This window comes from Podarcis raffonei, chromosome 5, assembly GCF_027172205.1.
Source record: "Podarcis raffonei isolate rPodRaf1 chromosome 5, rPodRaf1.pri, whole genome shotgun sequence".
In the NCBI taxonomy this organism is placed as follows: domain Eukaryota; kingdom Metazoa; phylum Chordata; class Lepidosauria; order Squamata; family Lacertidae; genus Podarcis; species Podarcis raffonei.
Genome location: NC_070606.1, coordinates 55,904,945 through 55,932,298, shown reverse-complemented (window position 1 = coordinate 55,932,298; position 27,354 = coordinate 55,904,945). Strand labels below are relative to the sequence as shown.

At 41.1% G+C, this 27,354-nt stretch overlaps 1 protein-coding gene across 1 annotated transcript in view; it reads left to right on the top strand.

The window, feature by feature from the left end:
• SORCS3 (sortilin related VPS10 domain containing receptor 3) overlaps nucleotides 1–27,354 on the top strand; it is a 431,276-nt gene that overhangs the window by 328,806 nt on the left and 75,116 nt on the right. The window contains exons 8-14 of the mRNA XM_053389270.1: nucleotides 2,501–2,590; nucleotides 4,560–4,739; nucleotides 11,362–11,508; nucleotides 13,774–13,876; nucleotides 20,023–20,099; nucleotides 20,227–20,318; nucleotides 26,558–26,665. Of these exons, the coding sequence (XP_053245245.1) occupies nucleotides 2,501–2,590; nucleotides 4,560–4,739; nucleotides 11,362–11,508; nucleotides 13,774–13,876; nucleotides 20,023–20,099; nucleotides 20,227–20,318; nucleotides 26,558–26,665 (797 nt within the window). The remainder of the gene's footprint in view (nucleotides 1–2,500; nucleotides 2,591–4,559; nucleotides 4,740–11,361; nucleotides 11,509–13,773; nucleotides 13,877–20,022; nucleotides 20,100–20,226; nucleotides 20,319–26,557; nucleotides 26,666–27,354) is intronic.

Below are 27,354 nucleotides of genomic sequence, written 5' to 3'. Positions count from 1 at the left end.
CTTCCACTGTCAAACAGCTCTTAGTATCAGAAAGTTCTCCCTGATGTTGAGTCAAAATCTCCTTTCTTGTAACTTGAATCTATTGGTATGGGAAACGCCAGGTTAAAATTTGTGATTATTATTTTTTGTCAGGCTTTTAGATACTCATGGGTTAAGTTGTTGTTGTTGTTGTTGTTGCTAACTATGTTATTTGTGCAATTTATCGTAATTATTTAAAATTGTTTTACTTATTACAGTCATACCTCGAGTTGAACGTGCTTCAGGTTAAGCGTGTTCGAGTTGCACTCTGCGGCAACATGGAAGTAAAGGAGTGTGTTACTTCCGGGTTTCACCGCTCGTGCATGCGCAGACGCTCAAAATGACATCATGCACATGCGCGGAAGCGGCAAAACGCGACAACGCGTCTTACGTTCCATTCTGGATGCGAACGGGGCTCCGGAACGGATCCCGTTCTCATCCCGAGGTACCACTGTACATATTTTGTTTTATAGCATCTGATTTTTTGTAAGCCGCCCTGCAATAATTTTGATTACATTTGTCAAATCTCTTACTAAATAATAAATAAATAAAATCCTGAATCCCAACATTCTGATTGTACAAGACATACTCTAGTGTGTGTGGGGTGCCTAATAATTGTCAATAACCATCCTTCCTACTATTTTTACAACAGAGGAAGATTGTCAAGTCATGCTATAGACGATACCGTTGCACATTGCCTTTATAATTTAAGTGTTAGCGCACCGACTCTTTTTTTTGTAACCACTTCTTCCAGACAAAATGATCTCGGCTCTGCGTGTCTGGATTGAGAGTGATACACTGAAGAATTCATGATAAAGTCCCACATTCAGAGCAGAATCAGATTCCAAAAATCTTTGACTGCTCTGAAGGACAGGCCTCTTTTTCACTTCTCATTCACTGCCAGAGCCTTGTCTGGAGAAGATCAGATATGAAATCTCTGTGCATTATAGCCAGTCTTCGCTCTGCCTTTGAATGACAGCTTGTCTATAGAAATATGCCACCATCTAGAGATGATATGATTACTGGGAGTATTATTGATGCTACAGCAATATAAAATGCTGAAATTTCAAAGGAAGGAAAAATACATATCTGCAAAGGGAATTTTGTAGGCTTTATTAGAAATCTTAAAAGTCAGTAAATGTTTTGATATAATAAAGGAGCATTTGGTCTATTGCATTATCTCAGACCCTACATGCATGCTAAAGCAAATACTATAGAGTCAAAATTTATTCACTTAACTTTTCTTATTCTTCTGAAAATATTCTTGCTGTCCTTCCATTTGACCAGTGACAAATATAAAACCCTATATCTTTAGTATGAGCAGGGCTTGGATATATATATCCAGTATAGATACGTGTGTTCTCTTATTTATCAAGCATAAGTTGTAGGTGCTTTTTGAAGTGCTTAGCCAGAACTGGTAGTTTTGCTTCCTCCCTTTTTCTATATGTAATGATTTCATTTCCCATCATCGTTTCCCATTTTATTATTTATAGGAGCAATAAAAAACAAGTATTATTCTAATATTATCTTAAAATATATGCGATGCAAACATTCTCCATACTTTATGTATTTTATTTACAATGTAGACCCACACTAGATCCAAAACAGACCAGTTAGGGACCCCCCTTTTAGAACAGTTCTCTTTGACACCTGTGTTGATAGTATCCCTTTTGAGTAACAAGTTGGCACTCCCCCTGCACATCCTTTCTTCCTCTCTTCTAGTAAGAGAGTGTCAACTAGTGCTGTGTCAAAAGTAGAGGTTGATTATGACAACTATATTTTTCTTGCCCCCTAAATCAGCTGCCCTCAAAAGGAAGAGCTTAGATTGGTTTGGTAAGCCTTCTGCTTTAGAAATCCATGCTGACTGCTAGCAATTTCCAAGAAGTGGCTACAAATTGATTGCTTTATAATTTGTTCTAGCAATTTCCCAGGTATTGAAGTCAGACTAATGAGACTGTAGTTCCCCAGGTTAGTCTGGCCTCAATACTCAGGAAGTTGTTAGAACAAATTATACAGCAATCTGTCTAGAAACACCTCAAAGAAAAGGGTTTGATTTCTAGTTGCCCATTTGGCTTGGGTGCAAACAAAGCTATACTTGCTCCAGTCCTTCTTCTGAAACTCAGCAGATAAATCATAATCAAAATAGACGTGAGGTTGTGCATGGAACCGAGAATAGAAACTGAGATGAAATTCAGAACAACACGATTGTGGATGACTATTTCAGCTTCATCAAGCCTGGAGAGCAGGATGACATTTACAGTTTGCAGGCATTTCCCCCCTCTTTCAAACAATGATGCTGAATTACCACCCTGGATGCTTTAGCTGAGACTTCTGCATAGCAGGGGGTTGGACTGGATGACCCTTGGGATCCCGTCCAACACTATGATTCTATGAACCAAAAATCTTGCAAAATTGTCAGGGAGTCACCAAATGGTATGTGCTTAAATAGTATTCATTCTTCTCTCTCTTTGTATTTGTACAGGTGACGACTGGTGGAAGAGCAAATTACTATGTGTCCTACAGAAGGGAACCCTTCACGCAAATAAAATTGCCCAAGTACTCGCTACCAAAGGTAAACGTGCCTTGTATAAGTAGTATTGATAAGTACAAAGTCTTTGACAAGAAGTGATCATTTAGTCAAGGAGATGGCCATAGCTCAGTGGTAGAGCATTGGATTTGCAGGCAGAAAAACTCAGCATCGATTCCTGGCATCTCCAGGTAGGAATGGGAAGCCAACTGCGTGAAGCCCTGGAGAAGTGATGCTAGTCGGTGCAGAAAATACTGAGCTGGATGGAGCAATAGTCTGATTTGGTGTAAGGCAGCTTCCCATCATCCTGCTTTGTTTGTTACTTTTCTATCATTCTATAAAGATATATATTGTTTAATACATTTCTATCTGTTCATAAACAAAGGAACATAGGAAGCTTCTGGAGTCGGACCAGTTGGGGCCATCTATATGTACCTCAGCCTTCTTCTTTTTCTTTGGCAATCACTCATAGCTGAGTAACATTGTCTTCCATGAACACGGTCTTAACAGTGAGTCTGTAAGTGACTGTGGAGGCCAATTCTGGATCCACACGTCCTTCCACAGTGGGGACATAGGTTTCTGGATGGCGGTTGATCACGATGAGGGTTTGCCAAGCGTGCCTTCCTCTTAGAGCATTTCTCTCTTTTGTCCTGAGTTCAAGCGTCTTCAAAACTCATGACACCTTTGGTAAAGGCTGTTCTCCAATTGGAGCGCTCGCAGGCCAGTGTTTCCCAGTTGTCGGTGCTTATATTACATTTTTAAAGATTTACCTTGAGACAGTCTTTGAACCTCTTTTGTTGATCACCAGCATTACACTTTCCATTTTTAAGTTCTAAATAGAGTAGTTGCTTTGGAAGGTGATAATCAGGCATCCTGTATGGAAGTGAGAGCTGGACCATAAAAGCTGATCGCTGAAGAATTGATGCTTTTGAATTATGGTGCTGGAGGAGACGCTTGAGAGTTCCATGGACTGCAAGAAGATCAAACCTATTCATTCTTAAGGAAATCAGCCCTGAATCCTCACTGGAAGGACAAATCGTGAAGCTGAGGCTCTAATACTTTGGCCACCTCATGAGAAGAGAAGACTCCCTGGAAAAGACCCTGATGTTGGGAAAGATTGAGGGCACAAGGAGAAGGTGACGACAGAGGACGAGATGGTTGGACAGTGTTCTCGAAGCTACCAGCATGAGATTGACCAAACTGCGGGAGGCAGAGGAAGACAGGAGTGCCTGGTGTGCTCTGATCCATGGGGTCATGAAGAGTCAGACACGACTAAACGACTAAACAACAACAACCAGGCATCCACACAACATGACCAGTCCAATGAAGTTGATGTTGAAGAATCATTGCTTTGACACTGGTGATCTTTGCTTCTTCCAGTACACTAGCATTAGTTTGCCTGTCTTCCCTGGTGATGACTGGCAATGACTCTTCAGGATTTCAGACTGGGAGTGCCTCCCAGACCTACCTGGAGATACTAGAGATTGCCTTAATTTTCCAGGCATTAAATAGGTCCAAGATTTATGTTTCCCAGGAAAAGGGCAATTTGGTAGCCACTTTTGGATGGATGGGAATTCTAACTCCTTTCTTATTGCTGGAGCTTAGTCTCTCTTATTGCAAGTTAAGGCTCACTGTCCTGGCTAGCTTGACAGCTGTGCTTTCCAGGTCTACTTGGTAGAAGGAGCCCTTTAGGCTGTGAATCTTCCAGCAGCAATAAAACATGCAAATGTATAAATAAAAAATGAAGTAGGATGAAACTCCTTCAAGGACTCTGGAATCTCCTTCCCTCTTCCTCACTAACCACCCTGCAGCCATTTTAAAATTAAAAACACACAAATAAGGAAAGGCAGAATATGATAATTTATTGGCTTGGTCTAATAGAAAATTGTTTAACATCACTCATAACTCATGGTCCTTCCCCTGCTGTGGCATAAGTCATGGTAATTGCTTTGTGTCCCAAAGGGCAGAGAAATATAAAGATCGGGGGTAATAAGCCTTTTATCTTCCTTAACAGGACATGCATATTATCAGCACAAATGAGAATCAGGTGTTTGCGGCAGTTCAGGAATGGAACCAGAATGACACATACAACCTTTACATTTCTGACACCCGAGGGATCTACTTCACCCTAGCCTTGGAGAACGTCAAGAGCAACCGAGGACTAGAGGGGAATGTCGTCATTGACCTTTATGAGGTAGGCATCCAAAGCCATGTTGAAGCAACCTTGTCTCTTGCAAATATCATTTCATAGTAGGGCTGTCTGCTTATTATTGTTTTTTGTATTATTAAGGATTATTGTCTATTACTTAGCATGTTTGCAATGAAAATTAGCATTCAGAATTTTATCAGGAGAGCAATTCAAATACTTTAAGGATATGCTTTATTTTGCTGACACTTCTGCGCCACATTTCTTCCATTGTGAATGGTCCAGAAGTTGATCCAACTGTAATATTCAGTCTATTTTAGTTCATTTTTGTCCAACTAAACTCTTGGTTGAAAGTTCATCAAAATAGGAACACTATCGCTTAAATGATGCCAGACTGTCCATGCGCTCAGTACTGAGGAGTACCATGCAGGTCTTGAACTCAGCTCTCAAAAGTGTTAGGCGGAATTCTTTATCAGCAGTGCTTTCTGACATATTTTTTACTGTTGAAGCTTTGCAAGCGTATGGAGATGCCTCTATCTACAAGGGATGCCAGATTGCTGCTCCCAAGCTATGTGCATTCCACAAAAGTGAATTTAAGTTAATTAGTTTGGTATGGATGCAATGCGCAGATCAGAAAATAGCCTGTGTCTTTAACCATCTTTCAGAAGAAATATTTGTGAAATGTTGGCAAACATGTAAGTCTGTGCTGGCACCCTGGGGGTGCTGCTTGTTTGTTTTTTATTGGCAGCTTTTGTTGCCTGTGAAGTCTCAAATGAAAAAGGAAGGCTAGTGAAATCTCATATGGCAGAAAATCTTCCTAGGTCTATCAGTAATGCTATGTTTTTTTCTGTGGATGCAGATTCATCTTCCAATTGTCACTATGTATTTGTCACTCTCTCTTCCTAAGGGACAGGCCTGATAGCCTATCTGAGCATAAATATTCACTTGCAGCTTTTTTTACCCTTGCCATTTTGACTAATAATCAGATGAACATCCTGAATTTTCTTATAGTTTAGAAACAGATCGATTATTTATCTATTTTCAGCTAGCAAGCATGATTCTGTCATTGCCTAAATACAATATAAATCTAGATATCTGTAGAATTCCATCAGGCAAGCCAACTTCAGCCCTAGTTTGAAGGCAACACTTCTCTTCAGTTTTCTTGGGGAACAGAGGGGGAGAAGCAAAGCTGGTCCATAAATCTACACATTTTTGAGCCACCAGAGGAACTGATGTTGCACAATGCTATCATTCAGAAATATAACTGCCAAACAACATTTAAATCAAGATCAAGGCCATCTTTCAATTGAGTGCATTTCTTTCTTTCTTTTTGAATGAATTCTAAGCAAAGTTACAATAAATAACCATAACAGTTTTCTTTCTGTCTCTATCTCTCTCAAGTGAAGCCTAAAAGAAAGTGTCATGCCCTCCATTAATAATTTTCTCCAGAAATTTAGCCTAGTCTTCATTTTAATATTATATTCCTAGAAATATATACAGTGGTACCTCTGGTTATGTATAATTCATTCCAGAGGTCCATTCTTAACCTGAAACTGTTCTTAACCTGAAGCACCATTTTAGCTAATGGGGCCTCCTGCTGCTGCCTTGCCGCCGCTGCACAATTTCTGTTCTCATCCTGAAGCAGAGTTCTTAACCCAAGGTACTATTTCTGGGTTAGCGGAGTCTGTAACCTGAAGCGTCTGTCACCTGAAGCGTATGTAATCCGAGGTACCACTGTACTTTATTTGCCTGCCTCTGTACATGATATTTTCATAAGCCACCTTGTAAGTTTATACCCTGGAAGACTGCTGAATTATTCCTGGCTACTGTAATTATGATGTATCATGTTTGTTGGATTGTTTTAATGGCATATTCAGTCATTATTTTTTGTTTTCAAATTTTTACTTTGTATTGAATTCCTCTGTTCTGCATTGCTGTGGTATAGTTTTAATGAGAGCCAGCTCATAAATATTTTAAATAAAATAAAATAAGAAATAAGAAAATAATATCGGAAATAAATGTTCCATGTTGTGAGTACATGGATTAATTTCATTTAACAGGTTATCCTCAAGCAATTATGTAAATTTGATCCTAGACACTTGTTGAATTGCACTTGCGGAATGGTGGCCGAAAGAGGTTAATTGGCTAAATCCTTGTACATATCCACTTGTGTGTATTCAAAGATGCACATTGTTGCAGACGGTAATTGCATAAATATTGGCTCTGGCCTTGGAACTGTTTGTGATCAGTTTCTCATGTCAGGGGCTGAGACCAAACAGTAGGTGCAGCAACATATGGGTGAGAATTGGGGCACAGTGCACTAACCTTGAAGGCAATTTGTCATGTTTTAATGTTTCATGTTTTGTGGTAAGTACAGTCACAATTTCCCTTCCTGAGGAACAAGATATGCCTGGTGTTTACTCTTCCTGAGTAGACCCCTCCTCTCAAGCAGAACGCAGGTTCTGATATCTAATAACCAGTTAAACTCTGCAGATCCTGTCTCTTCCACCAGGTTCATCTCCATCATAGGAAATTAGGAATATAGGAAGCTGTATGCAAGGCAGATGTTCTGCTACTGAGCTGTTGGCATAGTCTTAGCTCCAGGGTGGGGGAAGGAGAAGGGGAGAGTAAAGGGGAAGAAGCTGCATGCACAGTACAGTGTTGGGCTGCCTGGTAGCCCATCACAGATGTCCTCGGATATTCAAAGTCTCATCTTCATACAGCTGAGGAATTTCAAGAAAAGCAAACCAGTTATGAGAAGACTGAGAACAATGTTTGCAAGGATGGGTTACATATTCCTGAGTATTTAGAGTGTAAACAGTCATTTATTCAAAGGCAGGAAGGTGTGAACCTCCCTGTGAATTAGGTTTACAGAAAGCTATAAGAATTAGGTTGCGTGGCAAGACCCTCAAGCCGAACCCCCATTAGGGTAAATAAATTCACACAGACACAGATATTTTGTTTAAGGTTCTGGGGCAAAATTTTGGCCACAACTTTATTGATTACAGAAATGAGAGTAGTATTGGCTTAGGCATTGGCAAGACTATATCTGACTCCTGCACTCTTTGCAGGAAGTCTGTAAGGGTAAACCACCAAAAGGGAAATTGCTTTGGGGGAACCCGCCTGCATCTCCCCTGGTGTTCCTAGAGGCCTAGCATGGCCCTCATCCTCAAGCGGACTTTGGACAGGAACCAGGCTCTGGCTTCCTTTAACGGAATACCCTTGATAATGGAGGGGCAGGCGATGGCTGACCTCCCCTCCCCCATTCATCATAAGCCAATGCCTAACTGCCTAACCTTACAAAGTTGTGACGATTGCTAAGAGGTAGGCAAAAACCAAGTGGCCCGTGCCAATTTGCCAAATGGAAAAATTTCTACCCAGTCCCCAACTCAAGACGAGCAAGCAACCAAAGTCCAAAGCAAGGCCAAAGGACACCTAAATTAAAGGGAGGGTGGACGGGTGTTCGGCAGCGCGAAGCAGGAGCCTGCTGCCACTTTTATACTTCCCCCCACTATCACCCTTTAAGATGATTGGGTAATAGCCCTGGCTGATTGTGGTGCCACCCCGGCGTGAGGGCGATAGCTCCACCCACGCCAGGGTGGGGGGAACCAGGTTGAGGGCCTGCCTGCAACCAGGACCATCTATTAAGATGATCCCATTTGTGCACACTCATTTATCAAGGAGTGTTTGAGTGGGCATATCCTGGAAGTGTCATGCATTGCAGCCAGTGCCCAGTGTGGGATTTTAAAAAGGAAGTGGGATTCTTTGGTCAGGCTCAGTTATGCCTACCTGAAAAGAAGTGGGATGGTATCTCATCCTGTCCTATCTAATTTCAAGCCCTGATCGCAGCAGCAGGCGTACAAGTTTTTGGCTACACATGTATCACATTATTGGTATGGAACAGAATGATGTATAGAAAGGTCTCTGGAAAGTCGGAAAGAATGGAAAGAGGTAATGCGAAACTGGTGGCAGATGTCGAATTGAGAGCAACCAAAAGGCCTCTGATAACAAAATGGGCAGCTGGGCCCTGGACACAGGGACCATCTTTGCTAAAGGAAGAATGTTCCCTAGTGTTCAAGATACAGAAAAGGATGAGGCTCCTGACTTGCCTAAAGTAGCATGCAAAAGGTTTGGGTGGTTAAGTTATATACCAGCCCTCCTTTCTATACAGGGGGATATTTTAGAAACAGAGCCGTGGAATAAGCAACAGCTATGAATATAAATAAAGAGGAACAGAGTGGGGCTGTTAAGTTCCTAATATGCAGAAAAAGGAAGAAGCAATAGTTTTAGGAGTTCTGCTGCCAAAGAGGAATTCCTCTGGAGATGAGATTAAAGTCTTCTTACTGGGTTCTTAAGAAGCAATTTGTTTTTTGATAGAAATTTTTGAGCTCACTTCCCATGTGGATTTCAAAAATAGGTCTCTGTCGTTACTTGGGCAGTGTCAGAAGCCTTTGTAAGAAACACTTTCTGTATTTGAAATTACACTCATTTTTTTAAAACCCTTTTTCTGAGATCCTTTTCCATTTTTCTGCTGGTAAGGAGAGGCAGCTGATAAGTAATTCAGCAAGGTGATTGTGGTATAAATTATATTTCTCTGCTGTGGAACAAGTCAAGCTGGTGCAGACTTTCGGAAAAAGAATGCTAAAAGCAGACACATGGGTGGCCTCCCTCCCCTTCTCCTTTCACATCTCCCTTGGGGTGTTTCATTTTATATTTCAAGAACACTTCCTCTGAATTTCAGGGAATTTTTTTTCATCCCTGAAAATTTGGGGAATACAACCAAAAAGCAAAATGTTCTGCCACAAATTTGGAAGTGGGTATTTTACACCACACTGGACATGTGCAGAAGCTTCCTGCATTGGGCTCTGATTTAATGATATTCTTGCAATGAACCAATGCAAGAAACTTTTGATCATTCCCTACATGGCCAGCAGCATCAAGAAAGTGCCCAGAAATTCTGGAACCCAAGAAACCCATTTTACCTTGGCAGTTAAGCAATGGAAGCAGTAGATCCGAAATCTGGACTGGACTCAGAAGGTTCCATAAAGTTTGGGCTGTAAAATTTGAATCTGCCAGATCACTGCTGGACAACAATGGGTAGATCTGCCTACCTCTAGGGGATTCCCACTTTTATTTTTAATTCATATCTGTGTTAGATGCGTCAGCAGGATAAGAAGATAAAATATTATCTCTGGCATAAATTGCAGGTCATTTTATATTACATCAAAACAATTCTTTTTCCATGTATCAGGAAACCTTTGCACCCCTATGGAACTTGTGTTTCCATAAATAGTTGATTGCCAAAGAGATACTCATTTTATGTGCGCTTCCCATTTATTTGTGTTTTTTAAATTCATTTTGGTTATTCATCGCCTAACGCAACTGAGAGAAACGGCAATTAGTTATGTCATCCACCTCCTTCTGTCAGTACTCACTCCTCTTGCTCCCTCCTGCAAAAATCTTCCCCTCCTGCAACCCATAGCACCCACTTCTTATTAAGGGCCAAAGCTATCCTAAGTCTCCTCTGGAAGATTCCTTTTTTCCCTCCCGCACACCAACCCCCTCAATCTGGCAGAACATAATTTTGCATACAGCACTTCTGAACTCCTTATTTGATTCATTTAAATCCCTGCAATAAGAGTGCATTAGTCAAGCATTTCACTCTGAGAGGCTCCATGGGAGCTTCTTGCAAAGGACTTGTTAAGTCTGCCAATGTGCTCTGCAATGTGACGATACCAAGAGACACCTGAGATCCAGACTCATAGTAATAGACTAGCTTTCAAGGCTTGCTGTGAACTTCCCAGAGCATCTGACAGGCTACTATTGTTTGAAATAGGATGCTCAGCTAAATCTGATCATCATTCAAACTGCACACTGTTCTTCTATAAAACCCACCAGAGAAAACTTTCCCATTGACATCCCCTACATCTTCCAATTGACACCCCCTACATCAGGGATGTCCAACTCCCAAGAGACTGCAATCTACTCACAGGAGGAAAAAAAACCTGACAGTGATCTTTGGGGGGTTCAGGTCAAAGTTGTTGAGCTTTTTTTAGACGGGAAAGCCCCGTTATTAAAGTACATTAACTTAGAGTTATTGGACAAGGCGAAAGGGGCGTAGTCGCTCATCAAAAGATCACTAACCGCGAAAGCTCAGTCTTCTGTTCCACTGTTCATGCAGGGCGGGGCGAGGGGCCGGATGCTCTTAGGCAAAAGCAAAGGAAAAGGAGCCCACGATCAACAGCGATTGACCAGTCAATCCCGATCAACCAGTTGGATATCCCTGCCCTACATCTTCACTTGTGGAATCTCATTTTCCTCTTCTCCAACTTGAGCCGCCAAAGAGAACTTCCATTCCACTTTACCTGTGCCAAGGGCCATTTACTCATACACTCTCCAAAATGATCTGAAATCATTCCTGTTGGTGCGGTGGCAGTTTGGTTTGGTCTTTCTGGGGATTGGATCGATGCCATGAGGGCCAAGAATGAGTTAAGACAGAATGGACAATCTCCTTAAATTACTGGTTCATTATCATGCCACAAAGAATTTATTTAAATTTGTTTGCTAGCTCCTTCTAATATACTTTCTGACTCTGCTGTACACTACTGACTGTGCCTTGTTCTTGCCTAGTCGCCCGATGTGGTTTTTCATCTCTCATAATTTTTCCTAGGTAGCAGGGATCAAAGGCATATTCCTGGCTAACAAGAAAGTGGAGGACCAAATTAAGACTTTCATCACCTACAACAAAGGGAGAGATTGGCGTTTGCTGCAGGCTCCAGATTCAGATCTGAGAGGAGACCCCATACACTGTCTGCTGGTCAGTGAAGGAAATTTTCCAAGTTGTAATTAGTGGGCCCATCACAATGGGCATTCTCTAAATCCCAGACAGAAAAGGAACTCATTGAAATCCATGGGATGCCTCTATAGGATCCAGCCCTGCATAGTTAGTCCCCCAATTTGCATCAATTATTTCCTCCTCCTGCCACTTTTTGGCTGATAATTAAGTGAATAACTTATCAACATCTGGTTTCACAGTCTTTTCAAGCCAGAAGGGATCATTATGAAAATTTAAATGAAAGCTATGGAATTGTCCCAGACTTTGAAATGTTCTACAAAGAGATAGCTTGGCATCAATAATATTGATTTACATGGGATCTTTCCCACATTTCAGAAGATCTACAGTGGCTTTCAATACATTTAAATACGACAACATTTAAATGTTTAAGTTATAAGTAAAATAATAGCAATAACCACTCAAAATCAGACTAGAACTAATTGAACCGTTCCAAGTGTAATCTAAAGGGCTTGAATAACTTAACTCCACCTGTTATCCCACTTGAAAAGCTGAAAGATGTTCAGATGGAGTTCAGCAAATTTCCAGAAAAAAGGAAATTTCATGGTTTCAAAAATGACAGAATGTCTTTTCTTTGGTGTTTTTGATGCTCTTTCTGTTTTCTGTATTTCTATTATTAGGCCTTAGCATGAATTATCAGTGGAACCATTTAAATCTTAGTGTATATTTATTATACAACAATAAATAGTATATAATAAATATACACAATGGGCAGGCTTTCCCTATGCCTCACCTCCGAGGTGCATTTCACCATGGTGTTGATATCCTTTTATTGCCAGGTGAAGACTCACTGTTTAACTAAGGCCTATTGGAGGGGTGAACTGTATTGCGCTTTTGAATTTCTGTCATTGACGCTTTTAGTTGTAGCATCTTTTTAAAAATCTTGTTTTACATTACGCAACTGTCTGGTTACGTAAACTTTGGGATGCGCGAGCGGCAAACCCGGAAGTATTTGACCGGGTTTCTGCGCATGCGCATGTGCAGAAGCAGTCCTCAGGTTGCGGAAACCTCGGGATCCGACCGGACCTCCGGAACGGATCCCATCCACTACCAGAGGTACCACTGTATTTTAATCTTTTCGCTTAACTTTTTGAACTATTTCTGCCCTGGGACCTTTGAATGAAGGGCAAATAATCAATAAATGAATGATTAATTTGAGATTTTTTTATTTGCCTTTTAAAGATTTGTATGATTGTTATGCCCTGTATTGCATAAACCTATTCTTATGTAGGTTTGAGCCACTTTCAGCATGGTCTATCTGGGAAAATGACATACAAGTAAATTAATGGTTGTGATGATACCTGTTGATCATGGAGAATAATCTTTTACTAGTGAGGGTCAAGATGAAGAGGCAGCAGCGCCTTTTGAATTTTTGGACTATGTGTTTACTTCAAATAGCCATGTGCCATATCCGTACCATACATTCAAGGCACTATTCTACCCCTTGAGCTGTCATGGCTCTCCCCCCAAAAACCTGGGGATTCTTTTAGTTTGTTTAAGGTGCTGAAAATGAGACCCCTATTCCCCTCACAGAGCTACAATTCCCAGAGTTACCTGGGAAGAAGCATTGACTATTAAATCAATTTGAGGATGTTTGCTGGAGTAATATAATGGTGCTTTAAATGTATGGTGTGGATGTTGCGATGGAACATTCTAATGAAACTTTTGTTTCACAGAACTCAGATTCTCAAAATAATAAGCTATTTGGAGAAAGGAACTTCATAGCTTTAACAGCCTGGTCCAGGAAAGTGCAATCCATGTGCAGGCATGAAATGTCCCATGCAGACTGCTACTCTGGATTGTGTTCATATGCAGCTTGCTGCATGGGAAAGGCGGTGGGGGGGGGGGACGACGGACCAACATGCAGTGTTACTGATCAAATGCTGAGTTTTGAGAACTCTGTGCCTAGGAACTACTTCCAGCTGCCTCTTCCTCATTAAACAGGTTATCTGTCATGCCATACTTGTCTGTGAGGATGCCGGAAGAGGTGCTTGAGTACAGCAGTGTATCTGGCAAACATTGCTTTCTGTAATAATTCATTGAAACCAAGAACAATTAATAGAAATGGAAATTTAGAATGGAAATGGACGCCGGTCCCTTTCATCAGGCTCTTTGCACAGTCTCAGAAAACAGAAGAAAACATGAATGTAATACCAGGTGGCTGGCTTAGCCCATGTATTCAGTTTTTCTCTACCAACAATTCTCTTTCTTCTTTCTCAATCCTTCCAGCCCTTCTGTTCCTTGCATTTGCATTTGCAAATCTCAGAAAACCCCTATACTTCAGGCAGCATCTCGAGCAAAGAGACGGTTCCTGGACTTCTGGTTGCTACAGGTAAAGGAATTGACTGGACTCTGTTGCTCTTATTCTTTTCAAGCACAGAGCTGCTGTTAACATTAGGGGGCAGCTCTGCCATTAGTCAAGTGCTTCATGAGGAATGTGCTCCCTGGATTTTGTGGGGCATGCACTGCAATGAAAAAAAAATTCTAGATTTTGTCCCTAATCAACAGAGCTAGAACCTGGCATTTGTAGGCATATATCTTATTCATCCAAGTAGACATTTTGGTTGACAGGGCAATCATCTATGGCTTTGTGTGGGTAGATTAAAAGCCAGTGTGCTGTCATGGTCATAGCACTGTTTCACTGTCCTGTTTATCCTGTAATAGACATATATGATTTAACATATAATGCATGTAAATGTTCCTGTCTATATGATCCTGTATGTGCTGTTGCTGTTACATTTATACCCCACTTTTCTTCCAAGGAGTTCAAAGTGGTGTACATGGCTCTCCCTCTTTCCATATTATTTTCACAACAAGCCTGTGAGGTAGACCGAAAGTTGGTGACTTGAATCCTGGGGATTTGAACCTTGGCCTCCCAAGTCCTAGTCCAACACCTTAACCACTACACCACACTGCTTGATTTGTGGTGTGCAAAACAGGCTTTGCAGGTGCACAACAGCCACATCCTACTATGATGTCTGCCAACCAATAATTCCATTATAACTGGTTACTACAGTGTAGATCAGGCATCCCCAGACTTGGCCCTCCAGATGTTTTGGGACTACAATTCCCATCATCCCTGACCACTGGTCCTGTTAGCTAAGGATGATGGGAGTTGTAGTCCCAAAACATCTGGAGGGCCGAGTTTGGGGATGCCTGGTGTAGATGGTCCATATACGACTGATGCTGGAAAGAACAATGTGGCCCCACCACCTGGCTTCTCTAAGAAATAACTATTAAAATGCATTAGGTACAAAAGAAATCAAATATGCAAAATAACATCACATTTAAAGCCAAGCAAACCTCAGATCTTTCCACTTGTGAATTTTTTTGGAGATTCATATCCATGCTAAGTTATAATTACATTGAATTTCTGTCAACACAGCTGACTGTTGTGGTTACTGTGTGGGCACTATCACCATCATTTTTATATCCCTCTGCCTTGCCATCTTTCCATTTTTCTTCCCTGGGTGGGCTTTCATGCCATCACTGTGCTGTTCCTTTGTCAGAGTCAATTGCCTGTGAAATAGCATTGATCCATGCTGCTGTGCTTCACAGTAACCCTTACACCCAATCCAACACAGTTATTTGCTGCCAGTTTGGCCTCCTGGCCTATAAGCCTGGCTGCCTTCAACAGCTCACTAAAGCTCAGCCTCATATTAAAACACGGAGGTAGAATCCAGTAAGAGATGGGTATCACCAGGAGAAAGCACAAATAATTGAAAATGCCTTTGAACAAACATGTATGGTGTATATTTGCATATTGAAATGGGATGAAAACCCAGTGCCATTTAGCTCCTGTCTAAATTGCCATGGTGGCTCCAAACATCACTCAGCCTTGCTTTCTTTATGGCTGTGAAGTTGCAGAATGTGGTCACAAAGTATTGCCACAAATAGATCTTTAGCTGGTAGGCAGTGACACAGTTCCTTTGAAGCAATGCCATTTTATGCCCTGCTGAATCTATAGTTGGTTGCTCTTACCCTTAGGCAACGGTTCATTCAAGCTTCTCACAGTGGCTGTTGGCTGTTGGGACAATGTGCTTTGCATGGCAGGCTGCCTTGGAGTGACTGGCAGCAACTTTGTATGTGGGCTTAATACTCTTGGGGGCATTTCTCCGCATTATACCTTTCACAAAGATGCTGCCAAAGAATTAGTTGTGGTGGGTATGCCTGGCAGCGGCTTAAGGGCTGCTGCTCATAATTCATGGATTGTTTTCCCCATCAAAAAAGAACTGAGAACACTTTGCCGCTAGTGCATTGATGTCCTCTGCTTGCTGGTGAAACCTGTCTTTAGTGGATCTCAGGATCCTAATGACAGCTTCTTATAATATTAAATGCCAGCAGTGCCCAGACCCTGGTAATTAATTGTGACAGCCATCACAGCCCCTTTATGTCTGCATCTGCCTGCTCACAGTAGGATACCTCATCAAGATGGCCATAGTCATCCAGTCTTGTGTAGAGTTCCCACAATGCTTAGCTCAGTGGGAACTGTCCAAGGTAACAAAAAAGCTTGCTGAATGGTTGTCACTGTAGATAGTTTGTTTGTCTTAACATGGGGTGTGTTCTGTAATTTCAAAACTTGCCAGCAAGTTGGCATATTCCTGATCACAGAATCTTGTTGTGACTTCTCTGGCTGCTGGCTGATAACATGACCCATGTTTGGGCTCAAGGTAGATAATAACCTTGGGCTAGGCAGGAAAGCAGTAGGTAGTCAGGCAGGAAACAGGTTGAGGGGCAGTAGGCTGGTGACCTACAAATGGCAGCAGTGGATCGGGGAACTTTATTTCAGTCGGTGCCATCCTGGCCTTGTGCTGCTTACTGACTTCTCAGGCTAGGAGGTTATGGACTGTGTTGTGGATGTGCTAGCTGTAGATCCTTCCTTATATCAGCAGCCCAGCACAAGGAGAGAGACGTTATCAATTCAAGCCCTCTTGCATATGACATAACTAGACTAGACTTGACTGCTCAACTTTCAGGAGATCCTATCAAATATTTCCTTGAAATTGTGAGATCTAGAAACCTGTAGCAGTGAAATATTGAGCCATCAAATATTCACATAGATTAGCTTCTATTTCTAGGAATTAGAAAGAAAGTATAATGGTATCCCTTTAAGTGAACAGCTGCAGGGAGAGCTGGCCGCTGTTATTTTATTGAGAAATCGCTATATATAAATGAAACCTAGAATGAAGGAACTTCAGACAGCTCTTATCCACTATCATTTTTACCTATTAATGCATCTATAATTTTCTCTCTAAATAATAGCATGTTACATAGAGTTAAGGCATGTTTTAAATTTGCTGTGGGCTCTACAATTGAACAAACTGCTAACTGAACTGCAATGACCGCTCTCAAAATAAGTCATGAATGGAGCTAGAGGGAGTGGATGAGAAGGGAGGAAAAGGGAACCCACTTATGCTATGGTGGTGAGCAGAAAATAGGAAATAGGATGCTGTTGTTTGCAATGAGTGTTACTTTATGTCAGGGGTTTCCCAGTTTTCTACTCCCAAAGTCCACTTGAGAGGACCACCAGTCACCTGATGGCAGAAGATGGGGTTGGAGTCAGGCACAAAATGCCACGGTCAGGATGCTTGAAGATAGGATGCTTGAAGATATTATAGCTCTAGCCCAGTGATGGCCAAACTTGGCCCTCCAGCTGTTTGGGGACTACAACTCGCATCATCCCTAGCTAACAGGACCAGTGGTCAGGGATGATGGGAATTGTAGTCCCAAAGCAGCTGGAGGGCCAAGTTTAGCCATCACTGCTCTAGCTGCTCACTTCACCTCTTTTGCTTCTGCCTCCATCTCCTCCATCACTTCTGGAAGCAAGAGAGGAGATGACACACAGAAGAGGCTGCTGGGAGGCAGCTGGAGAAAGTGCGACCCACATAAACGAAAGCAGTGGGCTACCTGTGGGCCCTGGCCCGCAGTTTGAGAAACACTGTGCAAATACAAACTTGTTCTATGAAAGAGTTACTTTTTCTTATCTGGTGTTATCAAGAGACCATGGCATAGATATTCCTTTCATTCTATCTCCAAAACCATTCTGTCTCCTAGTAATATAGGAAGCTGCCTTACGCATGTAGCTCAGCCTTGTCCACACAGACTGACAGTGTCTTTTGTGGTTGCAGACAAGGAACATTCCTGGGGTGGCTTGGAGATTCCAGGAGGTGAATCTGGGGACTTCTGCATCCAGAGCAGTTGCTCTACCATTGCTTTATGGCCCTTTCCTTAAGTTTTATTTATATAAATTCCACACAGTGACCGTATCTGAGAAAGGTTCTGGCTATATTGTTGTTTATACAGTCTTTGATTCAGAACTTTTGTGCGAGTGATGTATACTGTGGACACTTCAGTGTGTGCAACCTAGAACTGGAAGGCTTTCCAAGAGAAGGGTCCATAAAACCCAGCACAGGAAGAAGGAAAAGTCAGCTAGACTGTCCGTCTCTGACCTTCCGTTGCCATGACACAGATTAACAATGGCATGGTTGGTTTTGCACACAGGAAGATTCTATGGGCTGTATAAACACCTGGACTTGAAAGCCTCCTTGGACCTTGTTTGAGCTTCACTACCTTGTTTTCCACATGCTCAAGCAAGAAGATACCACATGCCCACGCTCACAGAGGGTGCCCAGCACTGACATGATCATATGCAGAACAATGCATTCCTGTATCTCTGGCAATGACAGGACAACCTTTCATGTGGCACTTTGTATTAATCGCAACCCTTAAGCCTCAGGTTTTATTTTCAGCAACATAAGTGCCATTACAAGTTGGCAAGCTGCATCCTCCGCTCACTGATAGGAATGTGTCAAGCTGCATCTGGGCTTTAATTCTTCATTTTCAAACATTAAATGTCAGGAGCTCAATTAACATTTTCATTAGTGTATATTTATTGTGCTCCTATTGAGGCTACACAGAAGTTTGGGACTGACTCTTCCTTTCCTGTTATCTTTAAAGTAAAAACAAAACAAAACAAGCAGCTTACCTTCCTTTTTATTAGGATGAACTTCTTCATGTCTGCTTTAAAAGTTAGCCACCCTGCAGGGTATGGAATGTTAGGAAATAAAGACACGGTGTCAGTTATTTCACCTGAAAGTCATTGTGTATTGTAGAGCTTTTAAACCCAGTTGCTGGATGTAGGCTTTGAGAAAAACCTGTGTATTCTGTGCTCCACATACAGACAAACAGGTTGCATTCCATCATGGGAGACGTGCAGGACGAGGCAAGAAGGGGTGGGAATCCTTGCACTAGCTTCCGGGTTAGCTGACTCTAGCCCTGAATTTTATATCAGATTTACTAAACTCACTTCAACAAAGGATCAAGGAGAGGTCTGACATCTCTTGAGTTGAAGTTCTGAGTGGTTCTTTTGAGTACTACTGGAATGATCAGCCAAGCTGCAGCAGACACAGAAGTAGCACTCCACCAAATGCAAAACAGTTCCAGGGAAGGGATATGTAGTTGTGGAATTGTAACACAAAATCAGGATGTGGCATGCAACAGCTGAGAAAGGAAATTGGGGTCTGAATTTCAACATTGCTGTTAGGTCTGTTATGTTAGGAAATTCCCAGGGAAAAGGAGGCAGCCTATATTGTGCCTGGGTGTTATGTGGCTCATAGATAGTTTTGTTGAGAGAGTGCAGAGATGGGGAACTGCCCCAAAGGAGCAGGATTACAGCCAGTGCCTCTCAGACCCTCCCTGCCCATTTTAATGTCGTGTCTGTTTTGCATTAGTTACTCCTCCGGCTCAGGGTTAGGGAACCTGTGACTCAATATGCGTTGCCAGTTGTCAGGGATGGTGACAGCTGTAGTCCACAAGGTCTGCTGAGCCACAGGTTCCCCATTTGTTACCTAAGACATGGAAAAATTCAGTGTAGAGTCAGATACGCCATGAAGGGATGTGGTAAACCTTGCTTCAGTTGAGTCAGGAGGGATTCTATTGGTTGTATTTGCTTCTTATTAATTTCTGAGTTTGTTTAAAAATATAAAGAGGCAAATGGAGGGGGAATCACTTTCCCTCACCAAATTCCTTCAATTTCATGAAGTGTTCAAGTTAAATGCAAGTTAAATGCAAATTAATTGGCTAAAGCATCAGATTGTTTTTAAAGGATTTAACGGGGTCCTGTTTGCGTGCCTGCTATTTATGGCTGTATATATAACTATAACAATTACATGTTGTTGTTGTTTTTAAAAAACAACCTTATTAAATGGAACACACTGTTTTATAATTTAATTCATTGCAAATAAACCTCAGCATGACTCAGCATAAACACAAATCCACTGAGCCATGTTTTTCAGTTAGTTCATTCCATGTTTTATGGCTTTTCACTCACTCCTTCCACCTGCTCCACAGTGGTTTCCTATAATCTCTGGATTAAGGGCAGGGGAGTGCTGCTTTCTGCAGTTGATTTGCTGAGGGAAAAGTGTGATTCCCCTCTAACCACACAGGAGCTTATTATATATGTGTCTGCTTGTATTTCAGGCAATGTGGGTCCAGAATTATCATACACAGATGTTGGCATGTTTGTTTCTTCAGATGGAGGAAACTCCTGGAGACAGGTAATTCCTATAGAGGTTTAAGGAACATCTGAATTTTCTGCAAATGTGTGTGTGTGTGTATGTTTCTAGTTATTTCATAGGTCTTGGAAGGACTCTACAATTCATTCTATATCTTACATAATTGCAGATCTTTGAGGAAGAGTACAATGTGTGGTTCCTTGACTGGGGTGGAGCTCTTGTAGCCATGAAACATACGTCAATGCCCATTGTCCATTTGTGGTAAGGATAATTTCTTTAACATTTTCCTCAACAGAGGAGGTTTTCTTTTAATAGCAGACTTTGAACTGACTCTTTCATGGTTCCTTCCACTGAATAACATTATCAGATGTTCTACCACTTGCTATAGCCCTTTCTTCAGAATATTTCTAAAAACAGAGAAATGATGGTGACTTGCTTAAAGGTACCTTAAAAAATTAGCGGTTACTTATTAACACAGTTATTCCTTATATTCCTGATCTGAAAGGGTGAAAAGGCTGTTGAACAGCACTGAAAACCAATTGCATATTAAATAAATGACAATTAAAGCTATTCCAGACAAGGAAGAGAAATTCCACAACCAGCACATTCTATTATTGTTTGTTATTAATTTATTTGATTTATGCACTTCTTTTCAAGAGTTTCCTAGGGTGGCTTACCAAAAGTTAAAATTGCATTAAAACAGGAGTTAGTCCCTCTATGTTTAATGGAGACGATTTCCTGGTGGATGTGCACAGGATTGCAACTTTAACTGAGTGGCATTAGGGAAAAAAGCAAGAGTTAACAGACAATATGCAATAGAACAGCCACACATCCCATGTATATATCAACTATGCCATTGCTCTTTGAAAAATCCTCTTTTGCCACAGTGTATAAAGAGAATTTCTGTTGGTACTTACAATTATAACACTGCTCTCTGTAATATACATTGCACTGAGTTGTGCTTCTTCTAATGGACTGACCTGCTCCAGCTTCTGAAGCTGTTAATGGAGAAAATTGAAGGGAAAAGAGCTTTCAGGAACTGACATCTAAACACCCTGTGTGTGTTAATCAAAATAATCTTGCAGATGGACACTTGTGCCTCTCTGTACAAAATGAGGCATTATGGCTTTCATTCAAATATTAATACAGCTTTTTAGTAGTCACAATGTGGAGCTATTAATGAATAGTGTCCTTCAGCTTCTATCACTGATGGTGGGACTGGTGGTCTTGGGGCTTTGAAAGAAGACAATGAACTTTAAGCTGAAAGGTCAAACTTCATTTCTTCAAGTGTTTGGTTTCCCATTATGGCTAGAGATGCTGGAGAGAATTGATATTTGCAAGTTCCTATGCAAAATGACCTGATCAGCACCTCTCGGGTGAATGTGCAGATCAGAACTTCAATAGCCATCAGATTTTGTACTTCACTGAATGTTGCAATGCTGTGTTGGCGATGGGAAAAGTTAAATGCGTCAGCATACATATTTAACTACTTATTTTGAGGGGAAATGTACATTTGAATATGTATTTTTGCTGAAATGCATTTTTTTTGGGGTGGGGAGTCACACACAGAATCAAATTATGAAATTATGATGATGGGAAATGGGAAAGTGGTATGCAACAGATATAGACAAATTTGCCTATTATTAATTTTGGGGTCTTTTGCTAAAGTGAAGAATTGCAATTTATTAAGTGATAACCAAAACCACCAGATTAAATAAAATATTTGAAGTCACTTCCAATGATATGCTATAATACCATTTTAGCATATTTCCAGTAGGGTTGATCTAAAGGAGCGTGGGGTGGGTGTGCTCACTCCACCATGAAACTATTTCATTTTAGTGATCTTTGGTGGAAGACAAGGATTAAAATGGTCAGCTCTTTTAAAGTGGTAGGCAGAACAGTTTTCACTGTGTTTTGCTAAGAGAAGGAGACTGATCACAATTTCACACTGAATCTTTCTTTCTAGAGGAGTGCTGCTCTTCCAATGAAAGCTTTCTGTTCTCTGAAATGTTGCCTTTCAATGTAAAAAAGATTTGCATTAGTCCTGTTTTCCAATGTTATAGACATTTTCTTAGCTCCAAAGAAACTAACTGAATAACCAGCAATTTGTTCATTTGTTTTATTTTATTTATGAGCCTTTAAGAGCCTGCTTTTAGATAGCTGAACAAGATATAGATGTTAAAATAAAATGTATCCATCAATAAGCTGTCATGGTGTACTGTCAAGCAGATTTAAATTTTCAGTTCCAAATCCAATTTTCAATTCATCTGTCTTTGGAATCTAAATGCATTGACTGACTTGTTGCTCACTAATCAGTTGATTAGAGGGAAGGGATCTGCATGGTGTTTTTTTTATATAATGTATGCTGATGTTCAAGTATGTCATTAGAGGTTCCTGAGGATCCAATCTTTACAAATTCCTCTACATCATCACCTGATCCGCAACTCTCAGACAACTCTCAAAGATAATAGATCAGAACTTAGTTATCCATTAGATTTGGCTCTTCTCTGAATGCTGTGACCTAGTTCTTGGTAATTTAAACATATCAACATGGACATTTTCATTTAACAGAAAATACACATTTAATAAATATTTGCGTTAATGAATAAGAACATAAGAAGAGCCCTGCTGGATCAGACAAATGGCCCATCTAGACCAGCATCCTGTTTTCACAGTGGCTGTCTTGCCAAATGCAAGGTGGTTCTTTTAAAATGAGATTCAGAGGCAATACAGACACAAGTGAGTGAGAAGATTAAAGTTTTTATTCGAAACAGCAAGCAATATATACACGACCAAGCAAGCACTTTGATCTGCCACTTGGAAGCCCTCAAGAAGTGGCAAAGTGACTCCCCCAGGTAGCTTCAGTTTGCACGGCCCTGCAGCCATCAGTCCATGCACGAGCTTCTCCAAACTCGGCCCAGCACCATCTGATTTATAAATAGCTAACTGCCTGCATAGCTTGCCTGACTGCCTATGCCAGGCATAGGCAAACTTGGCCCTCCAGATGTTTTGGGACTGCAACTCCCATCATCTATAGCTAACAGGACCAGTGGTCAGGGATGATGGGAACTGTAGTCCCAAAACAGCTGGAGGGCCGAGTTTGCCTATGCCTGGCCTATGTGCTACTAGCTACGTGCAGATTATTCATTAGCTATATCTCCCAATGGACTGCAAGAAGATCAAACCTTTCCATTCTTAAGGAAATCAGCCCTGAGTGCTCACTGGAAGGACAGATCCTGAAGCTGAGGCTCCAGTACTTTGGCCACCTCATGAGAAGAGAAGACTCCCTGGAAAAGACTCTAATGTTGGGAAAGATGGAGGGCACAAGGAGAAGGGGACGACAGATATTGAGATTGGTTGGACAGTGTTCCTGAAGCTATGAACATGAGTTTGACCAAGCTGACTAAACGACTAAACAACAACAATATATCTCCCAATGCCTTACTTTCTTCAAACAATGTCCAATATCAAAAGAAGGTACCCAGCAATATTTCTTCCTTCCAACAGATTAGGACCAGGAAATTAAAGAAATTAAAGAGCTTAGAGAGGGGGGAGTTAACCCGAGCAGGAATGATAACCAAGTTAGAGCACTATCTCCTCGAAATACAGATACCTTCTGGATAGATTGCCCATACAGTGACCAACCATATGGCTGTGGGAAACCTGCGAGGAGGAGCTAAGCAACAGAGTACTCTCCTCTCCTGCAGTTTCCAGCAACTGGTATTTAGAAGCATTACTGCCTCCATCTGTGGAGGCAGAGCAAAGCCTCCATCATGGCTAGTAGCCATGAATAGAATTATCATTTGTCTAATCATCTTTTAAAGCTATCCAGGTGTCATCTTCGCCTTTGAGCCAGTGCCACTGACTGGGCTCAACCTCTTCAGCCCCGACTGGGCCAGGCGAGCTGGAAAGCACTTCCAGAGACCTTCCACACAGGAAGCAGGTCTAAGTGCTGTGGACTCACAACTCAGAGCTGTGAGCACCAAACTCACTTCCAGTAGTCAGCAGAGCACAGCAGAGCATGAACCACACGAACGACAGCTTTTGTAGAATAACTTCCTTTATTCTCTACAGCTACTATACAAACTAACTACAGACTAAATGGAGACGTTGGACTGCACTGAGTGTTACAGCTGCATGAGCAGCGACCTTATCTATACACAGATAACACTCAGACTCCCCTTTGAAGTCAGGCTGGAGCGGAATAAGTAATGAGCAAAATCCGCCCCCTCCTCTCTGAAACATCAGCAGATTCTTGCAATGGGAGGGGTGAAATATCCTCACCAGGTTGGTGACCTTCACTGCCTCCTGCAAAAGAGAGTTCCATAGTTTAACTATGCACCGGGTGACAAAGTACTTTCTTTTTTTCTGTCCCGAATATTCAAACATTCAGCTTCACTGGATGTCTATGAGTTCTAGTGTTATGAGAGAAGGAGGGTATATATGTAGGAATGGGATGGAATGGTTATTAGAGGTGAAAAAAATATTTGAAAGAGACGGACCATATGTTGACAGGTTTGCCCAAGGCTTGATTCTATGAAACATCCTCCACCATCAAGACTTTGACTTGGCTTTTCTGGGATTTACAGAAGGATAGTGTGGATTCCACAGGGGCTTCTGCTTTTTGAATCCAAAACTCAGTGAAGACAGTTCTGCAGGGGGAAAAGAAATCTCATATCAAATATAGCCATGAACTACAGTGGAATAAGCAGAGTAAAATCCTACCCATTGTAAATAAGGATCAAATTTTGTGTGGTAGTTCTGTGTGGTTCCTCTCCAATTTATTTTTTTTAATCAAATGCAGCTTTGAAGGCTGCACTTGGGGGCATTTGTGTGAAGAGAGGGGTTTTTCCTCTCCCATTGTTTTCTCACCAAAAATGGGGTGGTGATATTGTAGCTGGATGAAAAGCGTCTATGAAGCCTTTGCCTTGTTCCTCCTTTCCAAATTGCCACCTCTGGGGCCACATTTAATTTGTAAAAATAAGTAAATAAAAATGTCAGAGAAAACCTTCAACATGACTGGCCATCACTTGTTCTTTGGTCCTACCGAAGGGACCAAGCATAGTTCTTAGCCATCGTACATAAAAATACCTCACTTATGTATGCTCACCTGCAAACAGAGATATACATTTTTGTATAGTTAAGGTCAGCAGCTGCAGATGTATTCACTAGACAATGAAAATGTGTAGTTTGTTCTTCCTTGTGCTCCATTCCTCCAACTATAACTAGGATAATTTCTGTGCTTAATTCTGGAATTGGAATATGCATGGTTTGCCTCAGGCTTCACCTACTCCAATTCAATTGCTTTCCCTCTTCTTTTATATTACTGGTGAGCTGACGTGCATTGATTAAACAGGAGAAAAGTAATATTGATACTATTGTGCATAAGAATGAATCAGGATTCTTTTTTGACATGTTTTTTTATGTGCATGTGTGCTCCTGTGCATATGTAAATAATCTTGATGCAATTATATTGACAGAAATAATCTTGATGCAATTGTGTTGACTGCTTTTTCGCAGTAGCTTCTTAACATACACAAGTGCACATGCACACTGGTAAAATTATATATACTGCCTTATCAAGTTTTCCAATCTCTGTCACTTTTGCATGTGCTCACTCATAAACTTATCTATATCTGTACTAAAAAAAATCCCCACTTTTAATATGTTCTTGAAAACATATTTTAAAGCTCATCTTATCTGAAAATGCGGATTTCTAAATTCATTTTTCTTACACACACACACACACACACACACACACACACACACTTTTGTTCATGTTTCTTTAAAACAAAAAACAAGAACTCTCTCTGAATATTTGTTTGTAGATCACATTGTCCACAGGACCACAGATTGGTCCTGGAGGTGTGGATTAAGTCAGGTCATATCAGAAAGCAGAAGATTGGATTCCTCAAGCATTCCTAGTTCAGCGATGTTTGACAAGATAATTCAATGTGTTGTATTCCCAGAACACTTTATTTATTTTTGCTTGAGTTTTCATATTTCAGTCCGCATACATTCTTACTCGCAGAGTTGCAATACATTCACACTATGTTTCTTTCCTTTTTGAATAACAGTTAAAGTTTTAACTTTGTACCTAACACAATGCATATTTAAATCAAGAACATAAAACCTCCCTTTGATTATTTTTTTAAAAAACCATTCGCTCCTGCAACAAACTAATAGGCAATAGTTGCCTGCACTTGCTGAAGTGACGTCTTCTGTTGCAGGATCCAGTTTCTCCTGATTGGAGCTAAGCTGGTATTCAATTTGGGCAGCACCATCCCTCTTTGACTTTGATAACTGTTCATGGCACGTTATTTCTTCAAAGTGCCTCAAAGCACAGCATTAATTAATAACAAGTCAAGGCAGTGAAGATTGGCGCCTGTTTATAAATCCAGCTATTGTCGCTCACCATCCTCAGAAGGTGCTTAATTACTTTGGAAATGGCTCCAGTGAGACCCTTTTATGTGCATTTATCTCCTCTCTCTCAATCCCAGGGTGAGTTTCGATGAAGGAAGGACCTGGAATAAATATGGCTTCACATCAAAACCTCTCTTTGTGGATGGGTCCCTCGTGGAGCCAGGCATAGAATCACAGATAATGACGTAAGTTGTGGAGTTAATCAAGGTGCCTTGGCAAGACAGTGGGTTTGTGCCTCTTTGGCTGGGTTCATTTCAGGGCGAGGCTGTCTGTATGCTGGCTCTTATGCTTCATTAATAATTGTATCCTCTCTGTCCCCAACCCCCAATGGCTTTGATAGTTGCACTTCTGTAGTACATTGTTTCCTTGGATGCCAGATCAAATGCATGCAGTGCAGAAACAAGCTCCCCTTATTTACAGAACCGATCAAAGTCTAGGTCACCAGTTCTCTCTTATAAGCAGTGGCTAAACAATCTGATTTCTGTGGACATGCTCCTGATTTTCATGCTCATGGTAAATGGGAGTTTTAGTTTATCTCATCCATCTCATTTGTGCCTTGAACTTTGATTTTCAGTGCACAGTTTGAGGCATTTGTTTTGTCCTATAAGCCCTTAATAGCTCCAGATGTTAAGCCCAACATTATCCTTACCTGCAGGGATAAGGAGAAATTCAATTCAGTTTGCATTTTAAGTTTGCAGTTCAAGTTTGCATTCACACTTTCCAAAACAATATTGAAACCAAAACACAGCCAACCTCTGAAATTCAATTTCCTCTGAATTTTGAAATGCAGTTCTCCAGCCAAGTAATGTGTATAATCATGCATATCGGTATACTAGAGTGAAACATAAATGTATATATTAGTGAAAGGAACATA